Source organism: Suncus etruscus, chromosome 18 (genome assembly GCF_024139225.1).
Source record: "Suncus etruscus isolate mSunEtr1 chromosome 18, mSunEtr1.pri.cur, whole genome shotgun sequence".
Classification (NCBI taxonomy): Eukaryota; Metazoa; Chordata; class Mammalia; order Eulipotyphla; family Soricidae; genus Suncus; species Suncus etruscus.
Window position 1 is genome coordinate 36,783,477 of NC_064865.1, and position 27,780 is coordinate 36,811,256.

At 38.3% G+C, this 27,780-nt stretch overlaps 1 protein-coding gene across 1 annotated transcript; it reads right to left on the minus strand.

The window, feature by feature from the left end:
- Positions 1 to 270: 270 nt before the first annotated feature.
- Positions 271 to 11,962, minus strand: LOC125995700 (DLA class II histocompatibility antigen, DR-1 beta chain-like). Its single transcript, XM_049764713.1, has 4 exons — positions 11,855 to 11,962; positions 5,611 to 5,880; positions 1,454 to 1,738; positions 271 to 395 (listed from the first exon to the last, which is right to left on the minus strand). The coding sequence occupies exons 1-4, from the start codon at positions 11,913 to 11,915 to the stop codon at positions 271 to 273; spliced, it is 741 nt and encodes a 246-aa protein (XP_049620670.1). The 5' UTR covers positions 11,916 to 11,962.
- Positions 11,963 to 27,780: the final 15,818 nt, after the last annotated feature.

Genomic DNA, 27,780 nt, shown 5'->3' on the forward strand with positions numbered 1-27,780 from the left:
AAAAAAAAAAAAAGAAATACTGATTTTTTTGCGTGTGGATAGCCAGTACATTTGAGGTAAACCAGTTAAAGAAAGTTCTGTTGAGGATCAAAAATACTGACCTTTGATAAGTATAATCAAAATAATATATAAACTAAATATTAATATATAATATTATAAACATTTGTATTTATTTTAGACATAAATATGATATATTAATCATTTAAAAAGGATAAACAAAATAACATTTATTTCTTAGGAAAAATCTAGGTTGGATATAGTATTTGAATTTTAAGATCCATTACCTTTCTGATTTCTGTAGTTGATAAACAGGCCTACTCCAAGGAAGACTAGGCCCAAAACGAAGCCCCCAATTCCACTCAGCATTTTGCTCTGTGCAGAGTCACTCTGTGCCCCTAAGAGAAAAAGAATTTTAGTGATTTGACTAACATATAGTTTTGGTCATTGAGATTCAGAGATTAGGAGCATTGAAAAGAGAGAAAATTAGATGAAAAGATCTAGAATACCTGGCCATTTTTAGAAAAAAAAAAGTATCTGCCTTAGTAGAAACAATATTCAGGCATTAAATTTATTTCAGGTATTGAAACTATGACCTATGGGCACTAAAACAATAGCTGATGATGAGAAGTCTAGGATTCAAGGATTTTAGCTTGTCTAGTGTAACAGAACTAACAAAGTGCTGAGCTGAGACTGGGCTCCATTCATGTCAGAAAGTCGTTATATTGTGGAACACTATATTGTGCTTTTTCTAAGACCATAGTGAAATCTCAAGGAGCTGCATCATGATTGTCTCAGCCAGAAGCAGGGGACCAAAGACCAAGCTCAAAGAATAGCCATTGACTAACATAAGAGTGTCAAAACAAAGGGAGCTGGAGAAATAGCAGAGCAGTAGGGCATTAGCTTTGCCCATGAGCAAATTGGAGCAAACCAGATTCAATTTCCGGCATCCCATATGGTCCCGTGAGATTATCAGGAGCAATTTCTGAGTGCAGAGACAGGTGTGGCACAAAAAAGGGGGGGGGCAGAGCTATTACACAGCTGGAGGTAATTTGTCTTGCATGAAGTATACCTGGGAATGACCCAGGTTCAATTCCAGCATCCATATGGTTTCCCATATTAACAGGGAGGATTTCTGAGCACAAAGCCATAAATAACCCCTGAACATCATCTGGTGTAACAACAATAACAACAACAACATAAGTCAGAATGGGTAAAACCTGTCACTACCTAGAAGGAATTGCCTTTAGAAGATAGGAATCTGTACACAATACCACATACATATTATTTCTAAATAATTAGGACATCAGAGTGTCAATCAGAAGAACCTGTGCTGAAGAAAAGGGGAATGGAACAAATGAAATATGTTGTGGAGAGAAGGAGATCTGACACTCAAGGATAAGGTAAGTTCCCTCCATACTGGAAGAGACACTCTAGAAATCATAAAGCTGCTCACTCCATTCCTCTGACATGGGCTTTGCCAGGCTTGGGTGCTCCACTTGGCACCTGTAGACATCTCCACTCTCAGGAACTGTTTCAAGCATCACCATTATCTGGAAGGTCCAGTCTCCATTCCGGATGAGTCCTGTGGAGATCACTCCAGCCTCCTGCTCCTGGCCATTCCGGAACCACCTGACTTCAATGTGACCTGGGTAGAAACCATTCACAGAGCAGACCAGGAGGTAGTGGTGGTGCAGAGGCTGAGTCTTCGTAGGAAACACTTTAGTCACCATAGGCTGAACTAGGAGGGAGAAGTGAACAAGAAAAAAACCTCAGTTTTTAGGGAAGCTCTTTTACCTTTCTATAAAAACAACTCCAAGGTGGTACCTCAGGGGACAGTGTCATATCACTGAACTCAATCCTAACTGTATTAGCAAAATTTGATTTTAGAGCTGTGAGTATTTATGGGTTGTTTTTGTTTGTTTGTTGTTTTTTGTAATTCATGTAAAGTGTGGAGTTAGGCATTTAACTATTAAATTAATTCATTAAGTAGTATAGTGATTAAGGTGAGATTTCAGGAGCTACACTGGTTTAGAATTAGTGTTTGTCTTATAGATTATCAAAAAAGTGTTTGCTTCTTTCATATTCATCTTTATTTTCTATTATCATTAACAGAATACTTACCTTCTAGAATTATGTGAGGATTAATGAAAAGTTAGATCATAAATCAAAAACTGGAATTCACATTTCAAATTGCAATTGTAATTATTTCAATATTCTTAATATGATTCAAAGAAGTTTGAATATATGTCCACAATAAATGGTGGCATGAACTTCATCTGGGCAACAATCATAAATTTAACAAAACACTCAACAAATTATGAACAGAATAAACATGTTCCAACATGAAGAAGCAATGCATGTCAACCCCACAGATAGTATCATACACAATGTGAAAACTAAAAGAGTCCCTTAAGATCTAAACAAGACAGAAATGTTCACTCTCACCATTAATAATAGATTTGGAAATCCTCATTAGGTCAATAAGACAAGAAAAATGTCAGAAATACAAGATAGAAAGCAAGAATGAAAACGACCATCATTTGCAAATAGTCCTTTAAAAAAAACTACTAAGATAGTCTATAAAAAAAATACAGTATGCTGGCAGGATGCAAAGCCAATGCCCAAAACCTATAAAGTTCCATATGCAATGGCTAAGCAAATAAAAAACAATCCCACTTACATTTTTTATCAAAGTGAATAAAATATCTTGGGGAAAAGGCCTTTACACCTGACATATGTAATTAGTAAGATTAATTGTATCGACTTTGTATATTTTTCTTTTAGTGCCATGCCCTTCAGTTTTAAAGGCTTCCTCCTCACTCTGTGATCATGATTCCTGGTGGTTCTTGGGGGGACATATAGAGTGTTGGGGACGAAACTGAGGTCAGTCTAAGCAACAGAGGTGCCTTAATCCCTTTACTATCTATCCTGCCCTTAGGGAAAATTTTAAAGTGTATGTAGCAATAGAAAGAGCCTCTGCACATGATTTGGAATATAAATATTGTAAAATTGCTCATTGTATAGTGATTTACTGAGTGAACACAAACTCTACCAAAATTCCAATAGTCTCTTTAAAGACATAGAACAATTTTCTAACAGAACCTTTGAAATAAAAAATACTATCATAACACCCTACAAACAAGCGAATGAGAATCACCAAGATGTACTGTCAGACTGGTAAAAATGACAAACAGACTGGAAACAACAATCATTACTGAATTATGGAAAATTAGGAAAGGTGCAATTTTTCTAGATAGTGGTATGGAGATTAAGAAATAGAAATAACTGTTTGAAATATAATAGAATTAAAAAGTTCTGCTATATATCCTCAATTGAATATTATTCACCAATAAAAATAGATGAAACCATTTAATTTGTGACAACATAATTAAAACTTTACGTAAATGTGCTAAGCAAAATTAATCAAGTCAAAAAAATTCAAATTGGGGCCTGTGAGGTGGAGCTAGAGGTAAGGTGTCTGCCTTGCAAGCACTAGCCAAGGAAAGACCGCGGTTCGATCCCCCGGCGTCCCATATGGTCCCCCCAAGCCAGGGGCAATTTCTGAGTGCTTAGCCAGGTATAACCCCTGAGCATCAAATGGGTGTGGCCCGAAAAGCCAAAAAATATTTTCTTCAAATTACTTTTTTATACATGGACAATAAATAACAAAACTTGGGCCCGTGTAATAGTAATGTTAATGGTTCTTGCCTTACATGTCACCAACCTTGGTTTAATTTAAGGAACATATTCGGTTCCCCCACCTACTTCCTGGATTTAAACCCTGAACAAAGAGTCACAAAAATGCCCTGACCACAGCTGGATAGAGTTGCAGGGGAAAAAAATACATCAATAATAAATGAATAGCCCAAATTATCTTTCAAATAACCAAAAAAAAAAAAAACCAATCAATAGGCTCGATGAAAAAAAGATGATGGTTACCCAAAGAGGAGTGGAAAAGAAAGGGATGGAGGAGCTTATTCTGGTCATAAAAATGGAGGCAAATACTGGTAGAGGCAGAGGGACATACTGCACATATCCAGTTATGAAACTATACTCACAGTGTATATACAGTATTATTAAATATATACTATCATATTCTATAAAACATAATGGTTATTATAACCTGTTATATGACAACATTTAACTATATAATGTATAATTTTATACAAATTTTCTATCTGAATCACTTGAACTATATGAAATCTTAGAAATTAATGATTCCAAGGAAACCAGTTAAGTTTAAGTTTTTATAGTATGGTAAAAGATAGAGGACTGTTCATGTGCATTAGCAATATATCAGATAGAAAAAATAATAACATCCATTAATAGCTGCAAAGTTGAACAACTGAAATACAAAACTAAAGAATGAAATAATAGTAAAATGAGCCATAGAAAGGAAATACACAGATTTTTAGAGAGAATCATATCATAACTTGTGATTAATGTTCAAAATAGACACCAGGAGGAAGGGGAGTCTCACTGCCACATGTGGCTATAATAGTCATTACACTTTACCTGGAGATAAATTTGTAAGAAAAAAGGGGGAAAATTGTTTAGAAGATGCCTTCCCAGTTTACTTAATATGCACTAAAATAAGTTCAATGTAATAATGTAAATAAGCAAGCAAATCTGTGTGGAAAACTGGCACATCTCAGGAGAGATGCTGACCAGGGTGAAATCCTTGACTGCCTCAGTGACTCAGACCTAAGACACCACACAAAGGGTTCTATGTTGAGAAAGGAAAATGCAGGTGATTCTATTTTCAAAGGTTGATTTTTACCACCAGAGTCCTGAGGAGAAAGAAAGAGCAAGGAGAGTCGCTGATCACTTCTGGCAGCCTGGGCAGTAGCCTTGCATGTGTTCCTCCAGGTTCCTCCCCATCGCCCTATATGACAGTGTTTTACAACCTTTTTGTGCAAAGGCACACTTTTTTCATGAAAAAAAATCGTCATTAGAAAATGTTAGGGGCCCGCGAGGTGGCGCTAGAGGTAAGGTGTCTGCCTTGCAATCGCTAGCCAAGGAAATGAATATGGTTCGATTCCCCGGTGTCCCATTTGGTCCCCCCACGCCAGGGCAATTTCTGAGCGCGTAGCCAGGAGTAACCCCTGAGCATCTAACGGGTGTGGCCCGAAAAACCAAAAAAAAAAAAAAATCTTAAAAAAAAGTTTTAACTCTGTGCCTATGTTGACTAGATATTAAGTAATTCTCTTGAATAGGAATGAAATAAACACACAGAAATTATTTTATAATGACTTTATTATGAAACAATCGAATGACTGGTCTATTTGTGAGCCGAAGCCGCATGTTACGAGTGAAATTGGAATTTTGACCACGGCACACCAGATAATACCTTACGGAACAGTGGTCCAAAAACGCTGCTATTTGGGCCCCTGAATCACCCAGAAGTAAGTCATCCCAGAGCAGAGCCAGGTGTAAGCCTGAGAGCCAGAGTCTGCCCCACCCGAAACAAAGGTGGTTTCGTGGTCTCATTTACATTCGGTTGATCCCTCTTTCCCTCTCCCGTGCTCTCTCTCTCCCTCTTTCTCCCTTTCTTTTCTCTCTCCCCCTTTCTCCCCCCTCGGACATACACACTCGCCCCTCAGTGCTCACCTCTCCTGTGCACGATGAAGCTCTCTAAGACCCCATAGTTGTATTTGCAGTACGTGTCCACCGCGGCCCTGTTATCCTCCAGGATGTCCTTCTGTGAGTTCCAGGACTCGGCTTCCGGCCGCCCCAGCTCGGTCACCGGCAGGAACTCGCCCACGTCGCTGTCGAAGCGCAGGTGCTCGGCTCCGTTATAGAAGTTTCTCTCCAGGAACCGCACCCGCTCCGTCCCGTTGGAGAAGTGACACTCATACTTCCTCATTTCCAAGAAATGCGCTGCGGGGACAGGAAGGCGGGTGAGGGCGGGACGGACGCGGCGGGCAGAGGCGCTCCAAGAAGAGCCCAGAGCCCCAACAAAGGCTCAGCCCTGACTGAAGCGCACACCCCACACTCCACGATGGATTCGGGGGTTCAGCTGCGCAGGGAGGCCCAGGGAAAGGGGCGGTTTTCAGAGCTGCTTCTGGGACGGGCTCTGCCTGGAACACTGGGCTTGGGGGAGCCAGGGGAAAGAAGAAGCACTCCCTGTTCTCCTCTCACCCACCACTGGGCCCCCACTGGGGACTCTGAGGATTATCTCAAAGGAATCCCAGTCCAGGTGCCAGAGCTATAGCATAGCCATAGGGCTTTTGCCTTGCACTGCAAAGGACCCTGGAGGACCCGGGTTTGATTCCTGACATCCCATATGATACTCGAGCCTGCCATGAGCGGTTTCTGAGCACAGAGGCAGAGTAACCCCTGAGCGCGCCGGGTGTGACTCAAAACCAAAACAAAGCAAACAAAAAAATATTCCGGGTACAGCACGGTGGCGTTAGAGGTAAGTTGTCTGTCTGCCTTGCCAGCACTACCGTAGGACGGACCGCGGTTCGATCCCCCAGCATCCCATATGGTTCCCCAAGCCAGGAGCGACTTCTGAGCACATACCCAGGGGTAACCCCTGAGCGTCACCGGGTATGCCTACCCCCCAAAAAAATTCCAGTCCAGCCTGAAGTGGTGAACAAAAGCCAAACTCACCATCACTTACACAGGACTAAGAATAAGAAAAGACTGAGGTTGGCTACAGAGGATGACAGGATGATTTAAGTCAGTGTTTTTCAACCTTTTTTTGTGCAAAGACACATTTTTTTTCATAAAAAAAAAATCACGAGGCACACCACTATCAGAAAATGTTAAAAAAAATTTAACTCTGTGCCAATATTGACTATATATAAAGCAATTCTCTTGAATAGAAATCAAATAAACACAAAGAAATCATTTTATGATGACTTTGTTATGAAATAATACTAATAATCTAATGATGGGTCTATTTGTGAGCCGAAGCCACATGTTACGGATGAAACTGAAATTTTTCCCATGGCACACAAGACAAAACATCTCATGGCACACTTGTGTGCCACGGCACAGTGGTTGAAAAACGCTGATTTAAGTTACATGAGGGGCCAGATATTGTTCCTCTGAGAAGAAGCATGGAAGATACCTCAGTTCCTATGGATCAGTCACTTACACTTGTGTAGTTTCAAAATATACAATATAGGCAACCGTTATGATATATGACATACTTATTCTCAAAGGTATATATATTGTGTTTATATTTAATTTTAGCTGACAGCATTTCAAAATACTTATAACGTGTCAAAAAGTCAGACAAATAAATGGGACCAGGCGATGAATCTGGGGGAAATCATAGAATCAGAACTAGAGAAATAGGATGAATGCTGGGTTCAATCCACAGCACCCCATATGTTTCCCTGAACTGTACCAGTAGTTATTTCTTACTGCAGAACCAAGAATAAACCCTAAACACCACTAGGGATACATGCCCGAAAATGGAATCTAGAATCACTGCAGAGATTGGAGACAAAATTCTGAAAAGTGTTTGTCTCAGTGATGCTTTTGAGACCTAAAAACAAATTTTTATACATATATAATATATACATATATAAAGTGAAGTTCTTAAACATCCATTAACTAAATGGATTGATTTGGTTAGATCTTTGCAAGAAAAGAATTAGTGGATCCTTGGAGGAAGGGAGTGAGTGTACAGATGATGGGTATAGTGTTATAGTTATGTGCTTGGAAGTCATGAGATGCTGTGAATCTGTGCTGTTAAATCCTTTGTTGGGTGTTTGTGAATCCATAAATAGTTCCCAGAATGAGAAATTACTTCCCATCCCCTTGTCCCCTTCCAGGGGGAGATCTTGGTAATATTTATCCATAGCAAATAATAATCCACACAGACAAGAAGGTTAGGGTGTAAAAGATTGGGGAGAGGGAAAGAGGGGGGAAGAGAGAGAGAGAGAGAGAGAGAGAGAGAGAGAGAGAGAGAGAGAGAGAGAGAAAGAGAGAGAGCAACTCTAAGGAAATATTTTTATAAACAACAATTCCAAGAATAATCTTATGGAAATATTTTCATAAACTAAAATGAGGGACAGTACTTTAAATCACAGAACCTCAATCTATATTTTAAAAATGTTTTAGAACTTTAAAAGGTTTTTTAATAATAAAATAAAGTGACAAGTTTATGCAGCTATCTAAAATGTTTGTACAATTAAAGTATAATCAGACACAAGGTTCTGAAATGGAAGGTGAGTGTTTGTACAATTACTTGAGTCTGGACTTAGAGAAGCCCAGCAATGGAAACCAGTGTATCCAATCTCAGCTATGTTGACATTTTGGAGGAGATTATACTTTATTGTGGAAAGGCTGAACTGTACAGTGTGTAGAATGTCTATTTGGCATTCTATGTCAGAAATGCCCCCAGTTGTTACAAGAAAAACTGTTACAGACATTACCCAGGTGACAGAATGCTGTTCCCTTGGTTCCTACACTAAATGCCATCTGAGAACTCCAGGATGAAGCTGCTAAGAACTATGCTGCAAAGTTTACCATAGTAATAAGATTAAAATAAGAAATTGTGTCCTGAGAAAAATATATCACTGGAAAAAATATCTTGACGAGGCTAGAAGGATAATTAAGCCAGTAGGACACTCCTGACTCTGAATCTTATCAAAGGTTTTATTGAAGCAAACAAACTTTAATAACAAAAGATTGGATCCATAAGCTGTGATATAGATACACAAGAGAAAATTCTACAGCTATATAAAAAGTAGAATCTAGCGGTTCATGGTGATATGGATGGAACTGGAGGGTACTGTCATCAGGGAAATAAATCAGAGGGAGAAGGACTGCTACTGGTTCATCTCACCCACTTGTGGTACAGAAAGAGACAAATTAAAAAAAAAAAAAAAAACAAATTGGGTCAAGCGGTAGCATAGCAGAAGGCTGTTTGTCTTACAAGCAGCTTACCCGGACAGATGCAGATTCAATCCCTGGCATTCCATATGGTCCCAGAGCCAGGAGTGATATCTGAGTACAGAGCCAGAAGTAACCCCTGCGCATCACTGGGTGTGGCAAGGAAAAAACATAACAAAACAAAAACAAATTAAGGAATAGACTGTATTGAATGAAATAAACCCGGTTTTGGATACTCATCTGTGGGTAAATGAGAAGGGGAATGAATATGCGAAGTGGAGGTAACACAGATACAGTCTCCAAGACTTTGATGGCAGTTGGGTGCAGGAAATTTGTACATAAATGCCATAACTATTAACACTATTGATATAATTTTCAAATTATAAAGTGGAGAGGACAGAGGATTAAAAAGTGTTTGTGGAATATAACCAGGCTCTAGTCTGTGATAATACTGTAGGTACTCTCATTTGTTTTTTGGTTTTGAAATTTATGTGACACCTAGTGATATTAGGGCCTACTCCTGGACCTGTGCTCAGAAGTGACTCCTGACTCTGTGATTAGGAATGTTCCTCATATGGCTCAGAGGACCACATGCACTGCCAGAAATCAAACCATGGTTGACTGTATGCATACTCGTTATCCCCCTATGATGGCTCTAACCCTGTAGACTTGCTCAAAACATTGTGAAAAAGGACTGGATAAGGCCAAAATATAGTAGCATGAAAGGTTTGTGATTTATACTTTTATTTTATATTCTTATTTATTGGCTTTGGAACTAGACCTTATAGAGCTCAAAGCTTACTCCCAGTTTTGTGCTCAAAGACCAATACCACTCAGGCTAAGGAACCATGGTAGTGCTGGTGTTTGGACCCAGGTCAGTCATGTGGTGTTGATCTATCTTCTAGTCAGTTATTTTTTGTTTTGTTTTGTTTTTTGGGCCACACCCATTTGATGCTCAGAGGTTACTCCTGGCTAAGTGCTCAGAAATTGCCTCTGGCTTGGGGGGACCATATGGGACACAGGAGAATCGAACCTCGGTGCTTCCTTGTATAGTGCTTGCAAGGCAGACACTTTACCCCGATTTTTTAAAAATGGATTCAACAGTCACTTTGTATCAGTGACTGGAGTACATTATAGATAAACTGAACTGAGAAAACAAAAATGTTATTGCTAATGTACAATTGCTCCACCAATTATACTCCTAACATTCTTATTAAAAGTAATTTTGTTTGTTAATATCTGTTGAACTCCTAAATTATTCTTCCATGAGGAGTAGATGTAAAGGATCTTTAGACTCTATTCTTCTAGCATTTTATTGGGGCCTACAAATCCACTTTTCTAAAGACATTTGCTAGTGCTTATTAAAAGGAAATCAATCCTAAATATTTGTCACAGTCAATTAGCTTTGATTATGATCACAAATAAATTAAAAGCACTTTTAAATCTGGTATATTACTTTCTTTTGTTTTCTGGGGGAGGTGATACATTCTTTCTCTCTGTACTGGTTTGAAATTTTATTCACATGTAAGGGAAAAAGTTACATTTAAGAAAGAGAAAAACTTAATAAGCTGTATTTCATTCCATGAATAATTTTTATATTATTGTGAATCCTTGAAAATGTTACTGTTTTCCATAATAAGGATTGTTTAGCTTGTGAAATAATAGGAATTAACTTCAGACAAGATAGATAGAACAGCATATAAGACATTTACTTTGCATGCAACTGACCTGGGGTCAAGCCCTCCAATGACCACCTGAGCCCACCAGAAGTGATTTCTGAGTGCAGAACCAGGAGTCATACCTGAACATTACTGGGTGTGGCAAAAAATAAAGAAGAAATAAAGAAAAATAGGGATGAACAGGAAATAAAGCTATCCAAACATGGCTGACTAATAAAAGCAGAGTGTGATGAGTAACTAAATAAAATTTGGAACCAAGATATAGGTAGTTAATTGAGGTGCCTGACTTGTTTAGTAAAGAGTAGCCCTTGAGATTTAAGCAACATTCACACTATACACTCTTCCCAAGATGTGTAATTTGAATCATATGGAATAGTTGACTTTTAACTATTTGGGCCCAGAAATTTCAACTGCATATAACTTATACTCTGTTAGTTTAATTTCTTCTTGTGGACTCAGTTCAGTGAATAGAAATAGGTAGGAAAAATTAATAGTCTAGATATGTCGAAAATAAATTTATAAAAAAAAAAACTTTACCCTGTTCCAGGCTTTAGAAGAAAGTGCATAAAGATGTCAAAGAATACCATAGGTGACTCTTTTAAGAATCACATGAAGTATAAAGTATTTCTGCTTCATTCAAGGGACATAACACTAAATTTTAGCAAATACCCAGTGGAAGGATACAGGGTTTCAACATTTTAGAGTTTGTGGAAAAGGACATAATAGCACAGGGAGTCTTCTTTGTACATGTATTCATATTAGAAGCACCAACATCACAGATAAAATTACAAGTATTCTAATAGAAATATCTGTAGTTCTTTTTGAGTCTTCACAAAATTACCAGAAAGAGCCCCACTTTTTAAGCAAAATGTTGCTTAATAAATAATCATTATTATTATTTTGTTATTGTTTTTGTTGTTGCTGTTGTTGTTGTTGTTTTGGTCAGACCCGGCAGCGCTCAGGGATTACTCCTGGCTCTACACTCAGAAATTCCTTCTGGCAGACTCGGGGAACCATATGGGATGCTGAGATTTGAACTGCTGTCCTTCTGCATGCAAGGCAAACACCCAATGCTATCTCTCTGGCCCCAATAAATAATTATTTTAGAATAATTAAATATGCTCTAAATATGAATTTTTTTCACAAATCTAGTTCAGATAGGCAATATTTAAGTTTCTTTGGTTCTGGAAAGAGTTCAGGGCTAATTAGGAAGTAAAGGGCTATCACTGAAGAAAATATCAATAGGGGATATGTCCTGGACACAGATAAACCTAATTCCCTTTCCCCTTCCCCAGTAGCTCACCCTCAAGATATCCACTTACGTGAGATGTCCCTGGCCAAAGCAAGGGAAGGTAACATCAGTATCACTGCCAGAGTTGTCATCTGGGAGGCTCTGGGAAAACTCTGCTAGACACCAAAAGAGGAGCTGGGTACAGAAATTAAGCACACTTCACTATGACCCTGTTCCACTTACACCCTAGATAATAATAGCCGAGTTCATTTCTTTGCTCTGTGATTGGATCAGCTCAGTCTTGAGAACCAATTAACATAGGTGTCATAAGGCATCAGCAGTTGCTGGCCAGAGATTCAGTTTGCAAGTCCTCTTCTCAAACTTAGATATTTACAAATGAGGTTGAATTAATTTAGTACTTAAAAGTTTAACCCAATTGCACCTGAAATCTTTTAGTTGGGCCTCTATTATAAGGCAACTCTGTACTGTCAATAATGGCCACAAATTTTGAGCTTTCTGAGCTTTGACATTACTCTGACTCCAAGACATTTTATAGTACATAATTCTTTGATTGAACACTGTGAAATACACCATTACAATTATAAAGTATGTTCATAATTGTGTTTCAGTTATACAATATCTAATATCCTCCACCAGTGCACAGTTGCCGCCATCAATCATCAATTCTCCCATTTTCCCTCTTACCCTCCCCACTGGCAGGCTGGCAGATATTTTTCATCTCTCTCTCTCTCCCTCTCTCTCTGTCTTTCTCTCTCTCCCTCTCTCTCTGTATTTCTCTCTCCCTCTCTCTCTCTCTCTGTCTGTCTTTCTCTTTCTCCCTCTCTCTCTCCCTCTCTCTCCTTCCCTTTAAACATTGTGGTTTGAAATACTGTAACTGATGGGGTATCGTGCATACCACTCATCTCCTTTCATCACCCCATTCTGAAGACACATCTTTTTTTGACATTTTGTGTGTAGGTGTATGAGTGTGTTTGTGTGTAGGAGTTGTTCAGGTAGAGGGAAAGAGATTGCAAGGTAGGAGACCTATAACATGATTTTTATTGCTACATAGCTTTCTGAAGTTAGTTTAAGGAAATCACTTATTACCTCACAGTTTAAATAGAAACACTGATTTTTCAGATATTTTCATATTCGAAAGTATTATGACTCTACATTGAATTGTGGTGCTGATGATGTTAAATAATTATATCAGTTTGTTTGTAAAGTATAATTAGCACTCCATTACATGTAGAGACATTTATCTAATAAATAAACAAAAACTGAAGTTAGTAATGTAGCTTGAGTGAAAAAACTTCATCAGTCTCTCCTGATGCTGGCACTGAGTTTACTAGCATTTCCAGATTAAGAATAGAAAAGGGAACTTAGAGGAGGAGATCTAGGAGAACGAAGGTTATTCCAGTTACTTTACTACAGTAGTTAACAGAAATGTGATAGGCGAATTAACCTAGTAAAAATGAGATTGCTCAAGGATTCAAAATAGCCTAAGATAAGAACTCTGTTTAGAATAAGTAATATTATATGTGAAAAGATATATAATATTCTATTGCTAAGCCTTTTTTTCTGGTGCTCTTTATGATTTTCAGAGTTTTTCTTGCCGAGCAACGATCACATTTTATTGAGAATAAATTTCATATTATTCACTGTCTCTCTTTACTATTAAGAAAACAAGGTCAGGCATGGAAAATCCATGAAACTACGCCACCCCAGTGGGGCCCGTCTGTGAAAAATTTTGAATGCTGCATGTGTGTGTCTGTCTATTGTCCTGTTGTGTAAACCTCTTGGGAGTGGGCAAAAAAGAGGATCCAGAAAACTCGCTCTCCCAGAGGCCAATTCTAGGGCGGGAACACCAAGGTACTGCTCCATAACGTGAAAACCGCTATAAGCAGTATTTTACAGAAGCCAGATCCCCTGTTTGTGACTTCAGGCTGGGAAAATCCACGAAACTACGCCTGCCCAGGGGGGCCCGACTGTGAAAAATTGTGAGTGTTGCCTGTGTGTATCTGTCTACTGTCCTGTTGCACTAACCTCTTGGGAGTGGGCTCCACTTCACTACGGGGCGTGCGCTGTTTCTAAGAAAAGAACACCATCGCAACAAGAAGAAAAAATCACACTAAGAACTGTGCTGGATCACTGAAGCCCAGCATTTCTCTCGAACTCTCATCTCTGCTGCATGCTCAGACCTAAGATTTGATCCTGTGTGAGGCTTCATGCACGGAGGATTCCCCTCCCTTGGAGGCAAGTCGACCCATACAGAAAGGGTGGAGCCAGAGGAGTGTGGCAGCCTGCATCATTTAGCCAATCAATACCACCACAACACGTAAAAAAAACCACATTACAAGTGTGACAATGGGGAAACAACGCAGGCCAGCATCAGACATAGAGAATGAGGATGACAATTCTGATGACCAGATAATGACCAACCAACTAATCAACCTCTCAGATAAGGACTTTAGACTAGCAATATGGAAGATGCTCAATGAACTCAAAGAAACCATGGATCGAATTGAACAGAACATTAATAAGAACCAAGAAAATATGAAGACAGAAATCACAAAACTGAAAACTGAAATAACATGACAACTAACAGGCCTGAAAAACTAAGTAAACGAAGTGAATGACAAAATGGATAAGCTTTGGGACAGAAGCTGATAATAGACTTGGTGCTGTGGAATATGAGATAAATAAAAAATTCCATACAGCGGGAGAGCTTGGAAAACAAACTTAAAGCAAATGAACAGACAATGGAAAAATTAGTCAAAGAATGGGAACAGATGAAAATAGAAGACTATGATAAGCTCAACAGAAACAACTTAAGAATCATCGGAGTCTCAGAGACCCAAGAAGAAAATTTCCAGGAAGAATCAACGGGTAAGAGCATCATTAAAGAGAAATTTCCAGAGCTAAAGAGAATATGTGATCAAATCCTGCATGCTGGAGAGTACCAACCAAAAGAGACCCCAAAAATAATACCCCAAGACACATCCTAGTCACAATTACAAATCCCACAGATAGAGACAGAATTCTGAAAACAGCAAGATCAAAAGGGGAAATTACGTTCAAGCAAGCATCCTTGAGATTTACAGCAGACCTGTCACCAGAAACACTAAAGGCCAGAAAGCAGTGGTGGGATATTGTGACAAGACTGAATGAAATGAATGTTTCCTCTAGAATACTGTACCCAGCAAAACTCACTTTCCAGTTTTATGGAAGAATATATGGTTTCACAGTTGAAAAACAGCTCAGAAACTTTACAGGCTCAAAACCAGTCTTTTTTTTTTTTTTTTTTTTTTTGGTTTTTGGGCCACACCCAGTGGTGCTCAGGGGTTACTCCTGGCTGTCTGCTCAGAAATAGCTCCTGGCAGCCACGGGGGACCATATGGGACACCGGGATTCGAACCAACCAACTTTGGTCCTGGATCGGCTGCTTGCAAGGCAAACGCCACTGTGCTATCTCTCCGGGCCCTCAAAACCAGTCTTAAGAGAAAAACTGAAAGACCTAATTTAAGACAAGAATAACCAAAATTTCAATATAAAGATGGCATTAAATCCCAGGACAATTCTTTTTCTCAACGTCAATGGATTAAATGTAGCAGTTAAGAGACACAGAGTGGATAAATGGATCCAAAAACTTAATCCAAACTTATGCTGCCCAAAAGAAACACACCTGAATAGTCAGAACAAATATAGACTCAAAATAAAAGGCTTAAAAAAAATTATCCAAGCGAACAACACACATAAAAAAGCTGGAGTGGCCATACTAATATCAGATAATGCAAACTTTATACTCAGGAAGGTTGTAAGGGACAAAGATGGACATTTTATATTAATCAAGGGGTATGTAGAGCAGGAAGAAATCACTCTCCTAAACATATATGCACCGAATGAGGGACCAGCAAAATATTTAATACAATTGTTGACAAACCTGAAAAATAATATCAGTAACAACACAATAATTGTGGGGGACCTCAACACGGCTTTGTCAACACTGGATAGGTCAACCAGACTGAAAACCAACAAGAATATTCTAGACCTGAGGAGAGAAATGGAAGAAAGAGGCCTAGTGGATATATATACAGGACACTCCATCCCCAGAAACCTGGATACACATTCTTCTCCAATGTACATGGGACATTCTCCAGGATAGACTACATGGTGGCACATAAAACATACCTCCATAATATCAAGAGGATAGAATTTTTGCAGACTACCTTCGCTGACCACAAGGCTCTGAATTTATTTGTGAATTCCAAAGGGACACAGAAACAAAACTTTAACACCTCATACTGAATAACCAGTGGGTCCGAGATGAAATCAAAAAGGAAATCAAAACCTTCCTGGAAACAAATGACAATGGAGACACAAATATCAGAACCTATGGGACACAGCAAAAGTAGTACTGAGAGGAAAATTTATATCTTTGCAAGCACACATCAGGAAGAGAGAATGGGTCTTACCTGAGTAGCTTAATGACACAGCTACTAGAACTAGAAAGTGCTCAACAAAAGAACCCAAAATAGGGAGACAGAAGGAAATAACAAAGCTGAGAGCAGAAATCAACGAAGTGGAAACCCAAAAAACAATCCGAAAGATCAACGAAAGCAGAAGTTGGTTCTTTGAAAAAATAAACAAGATTGATAAACCACTGGCAAACCTAACAAAGAAAGAGAGAGAGAAACTTGATAACTCGTATTAGGAATAAAAAAGGAGAGATCACTACTGATATGACAGAGATTCAAAGGGTAATCAGAAACTACTTTGAGAAACTACGCCACTAAAAATGAGAACCTGGAAGAAATGGATAAATTCTTAGACTCTTATAGTCTTTACGGTTGAAGGAAAAGGATATAGCATATCTAAACACCCCCATCACTAGTGATGAAATTAAAACGGTAATCAAACTTCTGCCCAAAAACAAAAGCCCAGGCCCAGATGGATTCACTAATGAAGTCTTTCAAATTTTCCAAGAGGAACTACTACCAATCCTGGCAAAACTCTTTCATAAAATTTAACAAACGGAAACACATCCAAATAGCTTTTATGAATCCAACATCACCTTGATACCTAAACCAGACAGAGATGCTATGAAATAAGAAAATTACAGACCAATATCGCTGATGAAAACAGATGGAAAGATCCTCAACAAAATTCTGAAAAATAGGATTCAATGCCTCATTAAAAAGATCATCCACTAAAATCAAGTAGGTTTCATCCCAGGAATGCAAGGCTGGTTTAACATCCGTAAATCTATCAACATAATACACAACATCAACAACAAGAAAAATAAAAACCACATGATCATACCAATAGATGCAGAGAAAGCATTTGATAAGGTCCAACACCCATTCTTGATCAAAACTCTCAGCAAGATGGGAATGGAAGGAACATTTCTCAATATAGTTAAGGCCATCTACCACAAGCCAGAGGCAAATATTATCCTCAATGGATAAAAACTAAAAGACTTCCCTCTAAATTCTGGCACAAGACAAGGTTGTCCTCTCTCACCACTCCTATTCAATGTAGCACTGGAAGTACTCACTATAGCAATTAGGCAAGAAAAAGATATCAAGGGAATCCAGATAGGAAAGGAAGAAGTCAAGCTCTCACTGTTTGCAGATAACATGATAGTCTACTTAGAAAACCCTAAAGACTCTACCAAAAAGCTTCTAGAAACAATAAACTCATATAGCAAGGTGGCAGGCTACAAAATTAACACACAAAAATCAATGGCCTTTTTATACACCAATAGTAATAAGGAAGAAATGGACATTAAGAAAACAACCCCATTCACAATAGTGCCACACAAACTCAAGTATCTTGGAATCAACTTGACTAAAAATGTGAAGGACCTATACAAAGAAAACTATAAAACTCTGCTCCAAGAAATAAGAGAGGACACATGGAAATAAAAACACATACCCTGCTCATGGATTGGCAGGATTAACATCATCAAAATGGCAATACTCCCCAAGGCATTGTACAGATTTATTGTGATCCCTCTAAAGATACCCATGACATTCTTCAAAGAAGTGGATAAGGCAATTTTGAAATTCCTTTGGAACAATGAACACCCTAGAATAGCTAAAGCATTCATTGGGAAAAAGAATATGGGAGGAATTACTTTTCCCAACTTTAGACTTTACTACAAAGCAATAGTTATCAAAGCATCATGGTATTGGAATAAGGACAGGCCCTCAGATCAGTGGAATAGGCTTGAATACTCAGAAAATGTTCCGCAGACATACAATCATCTAATGTTTTATAAAGGAGCAGGAAATCCTAAATGGAGCAAAGAAAGCATCTACAACAAGTGGTGTTGCTCAACTGACTAGCCACTTGCAAAAAATTGAATTTAGACCCCCAGCTAACATCATGTACGAAGGTTAAATCCAAATGGATTAAAGACCTCGATATCAGACCAAAAACCATAAGATATATATATGTAGGCAAAACACCCCAGGATATTGAGACTACAGGCATATTCAAGGAGGAAACTGCACTCTCCAAGCAAGTGAAAGCAGATATTAACAGATGGGAATATATTAAACTGAGAGGCTTCTGTACCTCAAAGGAAATAGCACCCAGGATACAAGAGCCACCCACTGAGTGGGAGAAACTATTCACACAATACCCATCAGATAAGGGGCTTATCTCCAAAATATACAAGGCACTGACAGAAATTTACAAGAAAAAAACATCTAATCCCATCAAAAAATGGGGAGAAAAAAATGGACAGACACTTTGACAAAGAAGAAATACAAATGGCCAAAAGACACATGAAGAAATGCTTCACATCATTTCAAATAAAAACAACTATGAGGTACCACCTCACACCACAGAGAATGGCACACTTCACAAAGAATGAGAATAAACAGTGTTGGTGGAGATGTGGAGAGAAAGGAACTCTTATCCAATGCTGATGGGAATGCTGTCTAGTTAAACCTTTATGGAAAGCGATATGGAGATTCCTCCAAAAACTGGAAATCGAGCTCCCATACGATCCAGCTATACCACTCCTAGGAATATACCCAAGGAACACAATAATACAATACAAAAACCCCTTCCTTACACCTATATTCATTGCAGCACTATTTACCACAGCAAGACTCTGGAAACAACCAAGATGCCCTTCAACAGACGAATGGCTAAAGAAACTGTGGTACCAAAGAGCGATGAGTTTAGTTAGAGAAATAACTACATTTTGAACTGTCCTAATAATGAGAATGTATGAGGGAAATGGAGAGCCTGTTTAGAGTACAGGCGGGGGTCGGGTGGGGAGGAGGGAGACTTGGGACATTGGTGATGGGAATGTTGCACTGGTGATGGGTGGTGTTCTTTACATGACTGAAACCCAAACACAATAAAAAAAAAAGGAAACTGTGGTACAAATACACAATGGAATATTATGCAGCTGTCAGGAGAGATGAAGTCATGAAATTTTCCTATACATGGATGTACACGGAATCTATTATGCTGAGTGAAATAAGTCAGGAAGAGAGAGAGAAACTCAGAATGGTCTCACTCATCTATGGGTTTTAAGAAAAATAAAAGATATTCTTGCAATAATAATTTTCATATATAAAAGAGAAAAGATCTGGAAGTTACAGCTCACCTCAGGAAGCTCACCACAAAGAGTGATGAGTTTAGTTAGAGAAATAACTACATTTTGAACTGTCCTAATAATGAGAATATGAGGGAAATGGAAAGCCTTTCTAGAGTACAGGCAGGGGTCTGGTGGGGAGGAGGGAGATTTGGGACACTGGTGATGGGAATGTTGCACTGCTGATGGGTGGTGTTCTTTACATGACTGAAACCCAAACACAATCATGTATGTAATTGAAGTGTTTAAATAATATATATACATATATATAAAGAAAACAAAAGAAAGGCCCAAAGCGGTGGCACTGGGCTTAAGGCAGTTGCCTTGCGCTCACTAGTCTAGGACGGATCGTGGTTCAATCCCCCAGCATTCCTTATGGTCCCCCAAGCCAGGAACGATTTCTGAGCGCATAGCCAGGAGTGACCCCAGGGCATCACTGAGTTTGGCCCAAAAATAAAAAAACAAGAAAACAAAAGAAAATATGCAAGCAAATTTTTGGCAAATGTATAATATAGTGATCAAAAATAACATAATATAGGTAAATTACATATTCTACATTTTATATTCATGATAGACTATAAGTAGTAAAAATACAGGTGAATTTATATTAATTTATATTTCACTATAGTCCTGATGAATATGTATTCTTAAATGTAACAATATTTCAGTGCAAGAGTATTCCATATGCTCTAATAAAATGGGCAAAATTTAGTGAGGAAAGTGGATGAAAGTGGGCAAATGTTAAACAAATTGAAAGATATTAAACAAATAATTCTTGGGATTGAAAATATAGATAAAAGAATCAATCTTTTTTAAAGAATAAATATTTTCTATATAATTATCTTTATTTAAACACCGTGATTACAAACATGATTATAGTAGTATGATTACAGTCATGTAAAGAACACCCCCCTTCAACAGTGCAACATTCCCACCACCAATTTCCCAGATCACCCTCCTCCCCACCCCCCTATACCTGTACTCGAGACAGGCTTTCTACTTCCCTCATTCATTCACATTGTTATAACAGTTTTCAGTGTAGTCATATCTCCAACTACACTCATCACTCTGTGATGAGTTTCATGTCATGAGCTGCACCTACCAGCCCTCATCTCTCTTGTCTCTGAGATACTGTTAAAAATGTCTTTCATTTTTCTTAAAGCCCATAGATGAGTGAAACCATTCTGCTTCTTTCTCTCTCCCTCTGACTTACTTCACTCAGCATAATAGATTCCATATACATCCATGTATAGGAAAATTTCATGACTTCATCTCTCCTGATGGCTGCATAGTATTCCATTGTGTATATGTACCACAGTTTCTTTAGCCAATCATCTGTTGAAGGGCATCTTGGTTGTTTCCAGAGTCCGGCTATTGTAAATAGCGCTGCATTGTATATGAGTAAGGAAGGGATTTTTGTATTGTATTTTTGTGTTCCTTGGGTATATTCCTAGGAATGGTATAGCTGGATCGTATGAAGCTCAATTTCCAGTTTGTGAAGGAATCTCCATATCGCTTTCCATAAAGATTGTACTAGACGGCATTCCCACCAGCAGTGAAAAAGGGTTCCTTTCTCTACACATCCCCGCCAGCACTGCTTGTTTTCTTTTTTTGTGATGTGTGCCAATCTCAGTGGCGTGAGGTGGTAACTCATAGTAGCTTTGATTTGCATCTCCCTGACGATTAGTGATGTTGAGCATCTTTTCATGTGCCTTTTGGCCATTTGCCTTTCTTCTTTTTCAAATGGTCTGTTCATTTGTTCTCCCCATTTTTTGATGGAGTTAGTTGTTTTTTTTCTTGTATAGTTCTGTCAGTACCTTGTAAATTTTGGATATTAGCCCTTTATCTGATGAGTATTGGGTGAATAATTTCTCCCACTTAGTGGGTGGCCTTTGTTAAAGAATAAATCTTAATAGTTCCTTCACAAGGAAAACTGTATAATCATATGTGGTAATAGATATCAGGTAAAAATATTATCATAGTAGGATAAAACAGAGTGATAAAACAGAGGATAGGGCATTTACCTATACACAGCTGACCCAGGTTTGATTTTCAAAATCCCATATGGTCCCCTGAGCTTGCCAGGAGTGATTTCTGAGCACACAGCCAGGAATAACCCCTGAGAGCCACTTGGCATGCCCAAAAACCAAACAAAAAAAAACCCCTAAAATCATAGTAATTGTTTTTTATATATCAAATCAAATCACTAGGATTTATAAATAAAGCTAATGTATTTTGTAGTAATATTTATCAATATAAATGACTAAAATTTGGAACCAGGGATTTTTTTCAGGCATAAAGCACTAGTTATTCTTGTCTAAGATCCTGGGTTGATCCTCAGTACACACACACTTTTAATTGAAGTTTTTTAGCATTTTATTCTAATAAATTTACCTAGAATAACAAAGGATATATAGACATTTAATTTGGCACCATCTCAGTGACTAAGTGTCCTTCCCGCCCTTCAGATGGAGACAACAAAATGGTAGAAACTAACATATTTAAACACTCAGGATGACACATCTCTAGGATGTCACAGCTCTAGGTAGAATTAGGTATATCTAATCCTTAATCCCACACACTCAGTCATTGCATCATGCCAATTTATGCCCCATTTCTTATTTTTTTATTTTTTTATAATTTTTATTTTTAATTATGAGGACAAAGATGCAAAGAAAGAGAACAAGGTAAAGTTACAGTGGAAGGACAATCACCCATAACAATTCTCAGAAGAAGTCCCCTTGCTGCTAACTTAACTTTGAACTTTCAGCCAAAGAACATTAAGACAAACAAAATAGAATCCATGTACAATTACTTTGTCCCTCAAGTCCCCAGACTGTAACAGATTACAATATTTCTTAACAGCACACAAGGCAATCTAAAGCCATAAAACTTACGTACCTCCTTAAACATTAGAGGCATAGTATTTTTTAACATTTCCCTGTACATGCATATTAGCTTAAGTTAACCTCAAATTTTAAGTGTTTTTTTTTTTTAAGGATTAGAGTCAAAGGAGCACAGTAAAAACGGTGTTTGAGTGGCAATTGTTGTTTGCATAGGCCCACCAAAATATGAGAGGCATGGAAAGGAATAACCTTGGCCTAAATACAAAGAGAACCCAACCCTGAAGTTTCCTAGCATAAGACCAACTTTAGGCTCCGGGCAAGTTAGATCATTCAATCCAAGACATTATCCGTAGTGCCAACACACTTTTCATACAGTCTCTGTTGTTGGTATCATGTTTCTGTAGTAAAGATCCTGGAATATGCATATTCTACATAGAAGTCAGGATGTGGAGCATCTTCTCGTTTCAACTCACCATTAAAGTATGCCCCATTTCTTAAAGGTTCTTTATTTTATAACTTTTATCACTTTATGTGTATGTAAATCAATAAAACTACTCCTCTTCATAGATGATATTTTATATAAATTATGAAAGCTCTCCTCCAAAGTTTGTGGTGATTCTAGTTGTTTTGCGGGGGAGCCATATCCGGTAGTGGTCAGAGATTACTCCTTACTCTGCAGTCTCTATAAGCCTTAGAGAATTTGCAACTAAGAACCAGGAAAACTTTTTAAACAAACAGAAAACATACTTTACTCAAAAACTAATTTATTGGAAAGTTTGACAAACAATCTAGGGAAAAATGAAGTAAAGGTTTTCTTTAGCATTTTCTGATAAAAAAAAAATTTACAGAAAAGTAATTTGTATCCAAAATGTACTATGATACCCCTCCTCAAAGCCAAATGCTAATCTTACCTGGATGGTGAGACCCTCCCACAGCTGGGAGAGGTCTGTATTTTGTAATTGGCTGGGAGGGGTCTGTATTTTGTAATTAAGAGTGGCCTGGGGGAAGGGATGAGAAGAACTCAGCATGAAGTTAGGCACAACAGAATGGATGCAGAGAGGCTGCTTTGCTTACAAGTCATGTAAGATATGCACATGGCAGTTAGGGCCTTACAAAAAGGCTGGATGTCTCCTGAAATTTCATATGACTGCTGTTATCCTGAACCTACAGATCCTTTGGGCCAAAGGTGCTGCAGGCACTGGATAGGGCCAAGAAAGGCCCCAGCAGCATCCTCCACCTCTAGGACTTTATTAATTAATCATTAATTCAACATTACTGTTACAGTTAAATACGTGGTCCAAGTGCAAAGAAACAGCCATTAACAACAAGATCATTTTTGTTTCCACTAATCATAGTAGCACTATCTTCTAAAAGGTATCATGAGCCATCTCAAATATGAGAAACCTGCTATTTTCTATTCCTCTATCCTTAATTTACAGACTTTGTCTTCACGCTTCTAGGCTGGGAATGTAGCTCAGCATTAGAGCACTTGCCTTACTTGTGGGAGACACAGAGTTCAATTCCTGGCATTGCAAAAAGAAAAAGAGAGAGTGAGAGACACAAATGTCTTCAAAATTCTTACCTAAGTACTTAAGATATATATGCTTTATAAACATTGTAAACAAACATATACCACCAGTCTAGTTTCTAGGCAGAAAGATGAGGGAGCAAACAACAAAGACTTATTTCTACTGTCCCTATTTATACCTGTTTATGGAATGAGAACCACAAAAGTTTCATCTATTCTCATTAAAACACATAAATTTAAAATACTTTATTTTGGATAAAATTAAATGATAATGACAACTAATCTTCTACCCAAAAGCTAGTAAAGTTAAAAATAAAAACAACTCAGACTAGGATGTGGCTCAGTGGTAGAAAGAATACATCACATAAGTTCCTGCGATAAATGCTTAGCACCATTTAAAAAAATTGAAAAAAGTTAAATGTGGGGAAGAGAAATTAAAAAGGGTAAATGTAAAAAAAAAAAAATTGAATGGAGATGTTGACACTGCACCAGATTCTTAGACTTACCCTTTTCTCAAATGAGATGTAAACCAAGTCATGAAAAAAATCATAGATACAGGTGTCTTTCCAGGCCGAAGTTGTGGATAAGGCAGACTCTGCTGGACCCCTTAAGCTCGGCAGACATTTTGAGGCTTCCCCTGCTTGCTTCAACCTGGGAACTTTGATCTTATCTGGCATTAATCCCCTGAGGGCGTGCCTCGGCTGAGGTGAGACTTTTCTGGCCAGAATTGCAGATAAAGCTGATTCTGCTGGGCCCCTTACGCCCACCTCTTAAGGGGTTAAAGCAGAGGAGCAGGCTGCTCCACATCACTTTGCAGCCTCATATTATACCTAGCCAATGAATACCACCACAACATGTAGAAAAACCCACAAAACAAGCGTGACAATGGGGGAAACTATGCAGACCAACATCAGGCATAGAGAATGAAGATGGAAACTCTGATGACGCAACAGCATCCAACCACCTAGGTAGTCTTTCAGATATGGAGTTTACAGAAGAAATGTGGAGGATGCTCATAGAACTCAAAGAAAGTATAGATCACAACACAAATAAAAAACAAGAGAATATGAAAATAAAAATCAGAAAACTCCAAGCTGAAATATCAGGTCAAATAACAGGTCTGAAAAACTCAGTAGACAAATTGAAGAACAAAATGGATGAGCTTTCCCACAGGTTAACAACAGCTGAGGATAGAATTAGTGCACTGGAAGATGCGATGCATAACAACTCCACACAGCAGAAGAGATTGGAAAAAAGCCTTAAATCAAGTGATCAGACAATGGAAAAATTATTCAAAGAATATGAACAGATGAAAATAGAAGTCTTTGACACATACCCTGCTTATGGATTGGCAGAATCAACATCATTAAAATGGCAATACTTCCAAAAGCATTGTACAGATTTAACACAATTCCTCTAAAGATACCCATGACATTCTTCAAAGAAGTGGATCAAACACTTCTGAAATTCATTTGGAACAATAAACACCCTCGAGTAGCTAAAGCACTCCTTGGGAAAAGGAATGTGGGAGGTATTACTTTCCCCAATTTTAAGCTGTATTACAAAGCAACAGTTACCAAAACAGGATGGTATTAAAATAAAGAAAGACCCTCAGATCAGTGGAATAGGCTTGAGTACTCAGAGAATGTTCCTCAGACATATAACCACCTAGTTTTTGATAAAGGAGCAAGAAAAGCCTATTCAACAAGTGGTGTTGGCACAAGTGGTTAGCCACTTGCCAAAAAGTGAACTCAGACCCCTAGCTAACACCATGTACGAAGGTAAAATCCAAATGGATTAAAGACCTTGATATCAGATATGAAACTATAAGGTATATAGAACAATATGTAGGTAAAACACTTCATGATATTGAGACTAAAGGCATCTTTAAGAAGAAAACAGCATTCTTCAAACAAGTGGAAGCAGAGATAAACAGATGGGACTATATTAAGCTGAGAAGCTTCTGCATCTCAAAGGAGATAGTACCCAGAATACAAAAGCCAGCACTGAGTGAGAGAAATTATTCACCATATACTCAAGAGATAAAGGACAAATATCCAAAATATACAAGGTACTGACAGAACTATACAAGAAAAAAACATCTAACCTCATCAAAATATGGGGAGAGGAAATGAACAGACACTTCGTAAAAGAATAAATGCAAAAGGCCAAAAGGCACATGAAAAGATGCTCAACATCACTAATCGTCAGGGAGATGCAAATCAAAACTACTATGAGGTACCACCTCACACCATTGAGATTGGCACACATCACAAAGAAGGATAACAAGCAGTGCTGGCGGGGATGTGGAGACAAAGGAACTCTTTCTCACTGCTGGTGAGAATGCAGTCTAGTCCAACGTTTATGGAAAGTGATATGGAGATTCCTCCACAAACTGGAAATTGAGCTCCCATACGATCCAGCTATACCACTCCTAGGAATATACCTGAGGAACACAAAAATACAATACAAAAATCCCTTCCTCACACCTATATTCATTGCAGAGTTATTTACAATAGCCAGACTATGGAAACAACCAAGATACCCTTCAACAGATGAGTGGCTGTGGTAAATATACACAATGGAATACTATGCAGCCATCAGGAGAGATGAAGTCATGAAATTTTTCTATGCATGAATGTACATGGAATCTATTCTGCTTAGTGAAGTAAGTCAGAGGGAGAAAGACGCAGAATTGTTTCACTCAACTATGGATTTTAAGAAAAATGAAAGACATTTTAACAGTATCTCAGAGACAAGAGAGATGAGGGCTTATAGGTGCTGCTCATGACATGAAGCTCACCATGATGTGATGAGTGAAGTTAGAGAAATAACTACACTGAAAACTATGATAACAATGTGAATGAATGAGGAAAGTAGAAAGCCTGTCTCGAGTACAGGTGTGGGTGGGGTGGGGAGGAGAGAGATCTGGGAAATTGGTGGTGGGAATGTTGCACTGGTGAAGGGTGGGTGTTCTTTACATAACTGTAATCATACAAATACGATCATATTTGTAAACACGGTGTTTAAATAAAGATGGCTGGCTATCTCAGAAGGAGAGGGTGGGCCAAGCCCCAGCCATCCTGAAGCCACACCAGCTGTATCCATCATCCATAAACACGATTTTGCTGATGACCCTACCTCACCCACTATTCTTTGGTTCTTTCAGGGACACCAATCGACCAAATTTCAGGTATATGTTTTTGTTCTGATATCAGCAGGGCTTTTGGAGGAAGTGTGGGCACGCTTCCCCATAACTTCTTTATTACAGGAGGACTGGCAGATGAGTACATGCCCCTAAAAGTTGCAGTATCAGTAATAGTGCGCTGAATTTTTGGACAATTTCATTTGTTTGATGCTTTCATCCCTACAGGAACACAGCAATTTAATAGAAGAGACAGCTAACAACAAGATCTTGTTAAATCTTCTGCCATTGTATTAATGACTTCATGGCAGATACAATAATTTTCACAAATGTGCTTCTACTGTACTTCTGTATTTTTCATTGTTTCTTTGTTTAAAACTTTTTATTCTCTTCCTTTTTTTTTTCAATTGTGCTTTCTGTCACTTATCTAGAAACAAATGTACTATGGCCAACTTTTACCCTCCCCCAAAGCCAAATGCTATTTTCATCTGGATGGTGAGACCCACCCACAGTTATATGGGGTCTGTGTTTGGTAATTAAGGGAAACCTGGGGGAGGAGGAAGAGGACATGCTGCAGAGAGAGATGGGACATGGGATTGGTGCAGGAAGAGACTCCTTACTTAGAAGACACACATGGCAATTACGGTCTTGTAATAAAGTTGTAATAAAGCTGTCTCCTGAAGCTTCAACTGGCTGCCTGTGTATCATTTCTTTGCTGATAGACCTACTGATGTAGGTGCTTCAGGTATCTGGCCAAGCCAAGAAAGGTTTTACCATCCATCCACCACACTAGGGCTCATTAATTTATAATACTACAACAGTTCTCCTTGGAACCACCAAGTTTACCCTGGACTTCTGACAGCTTGTTAAGGACATACAC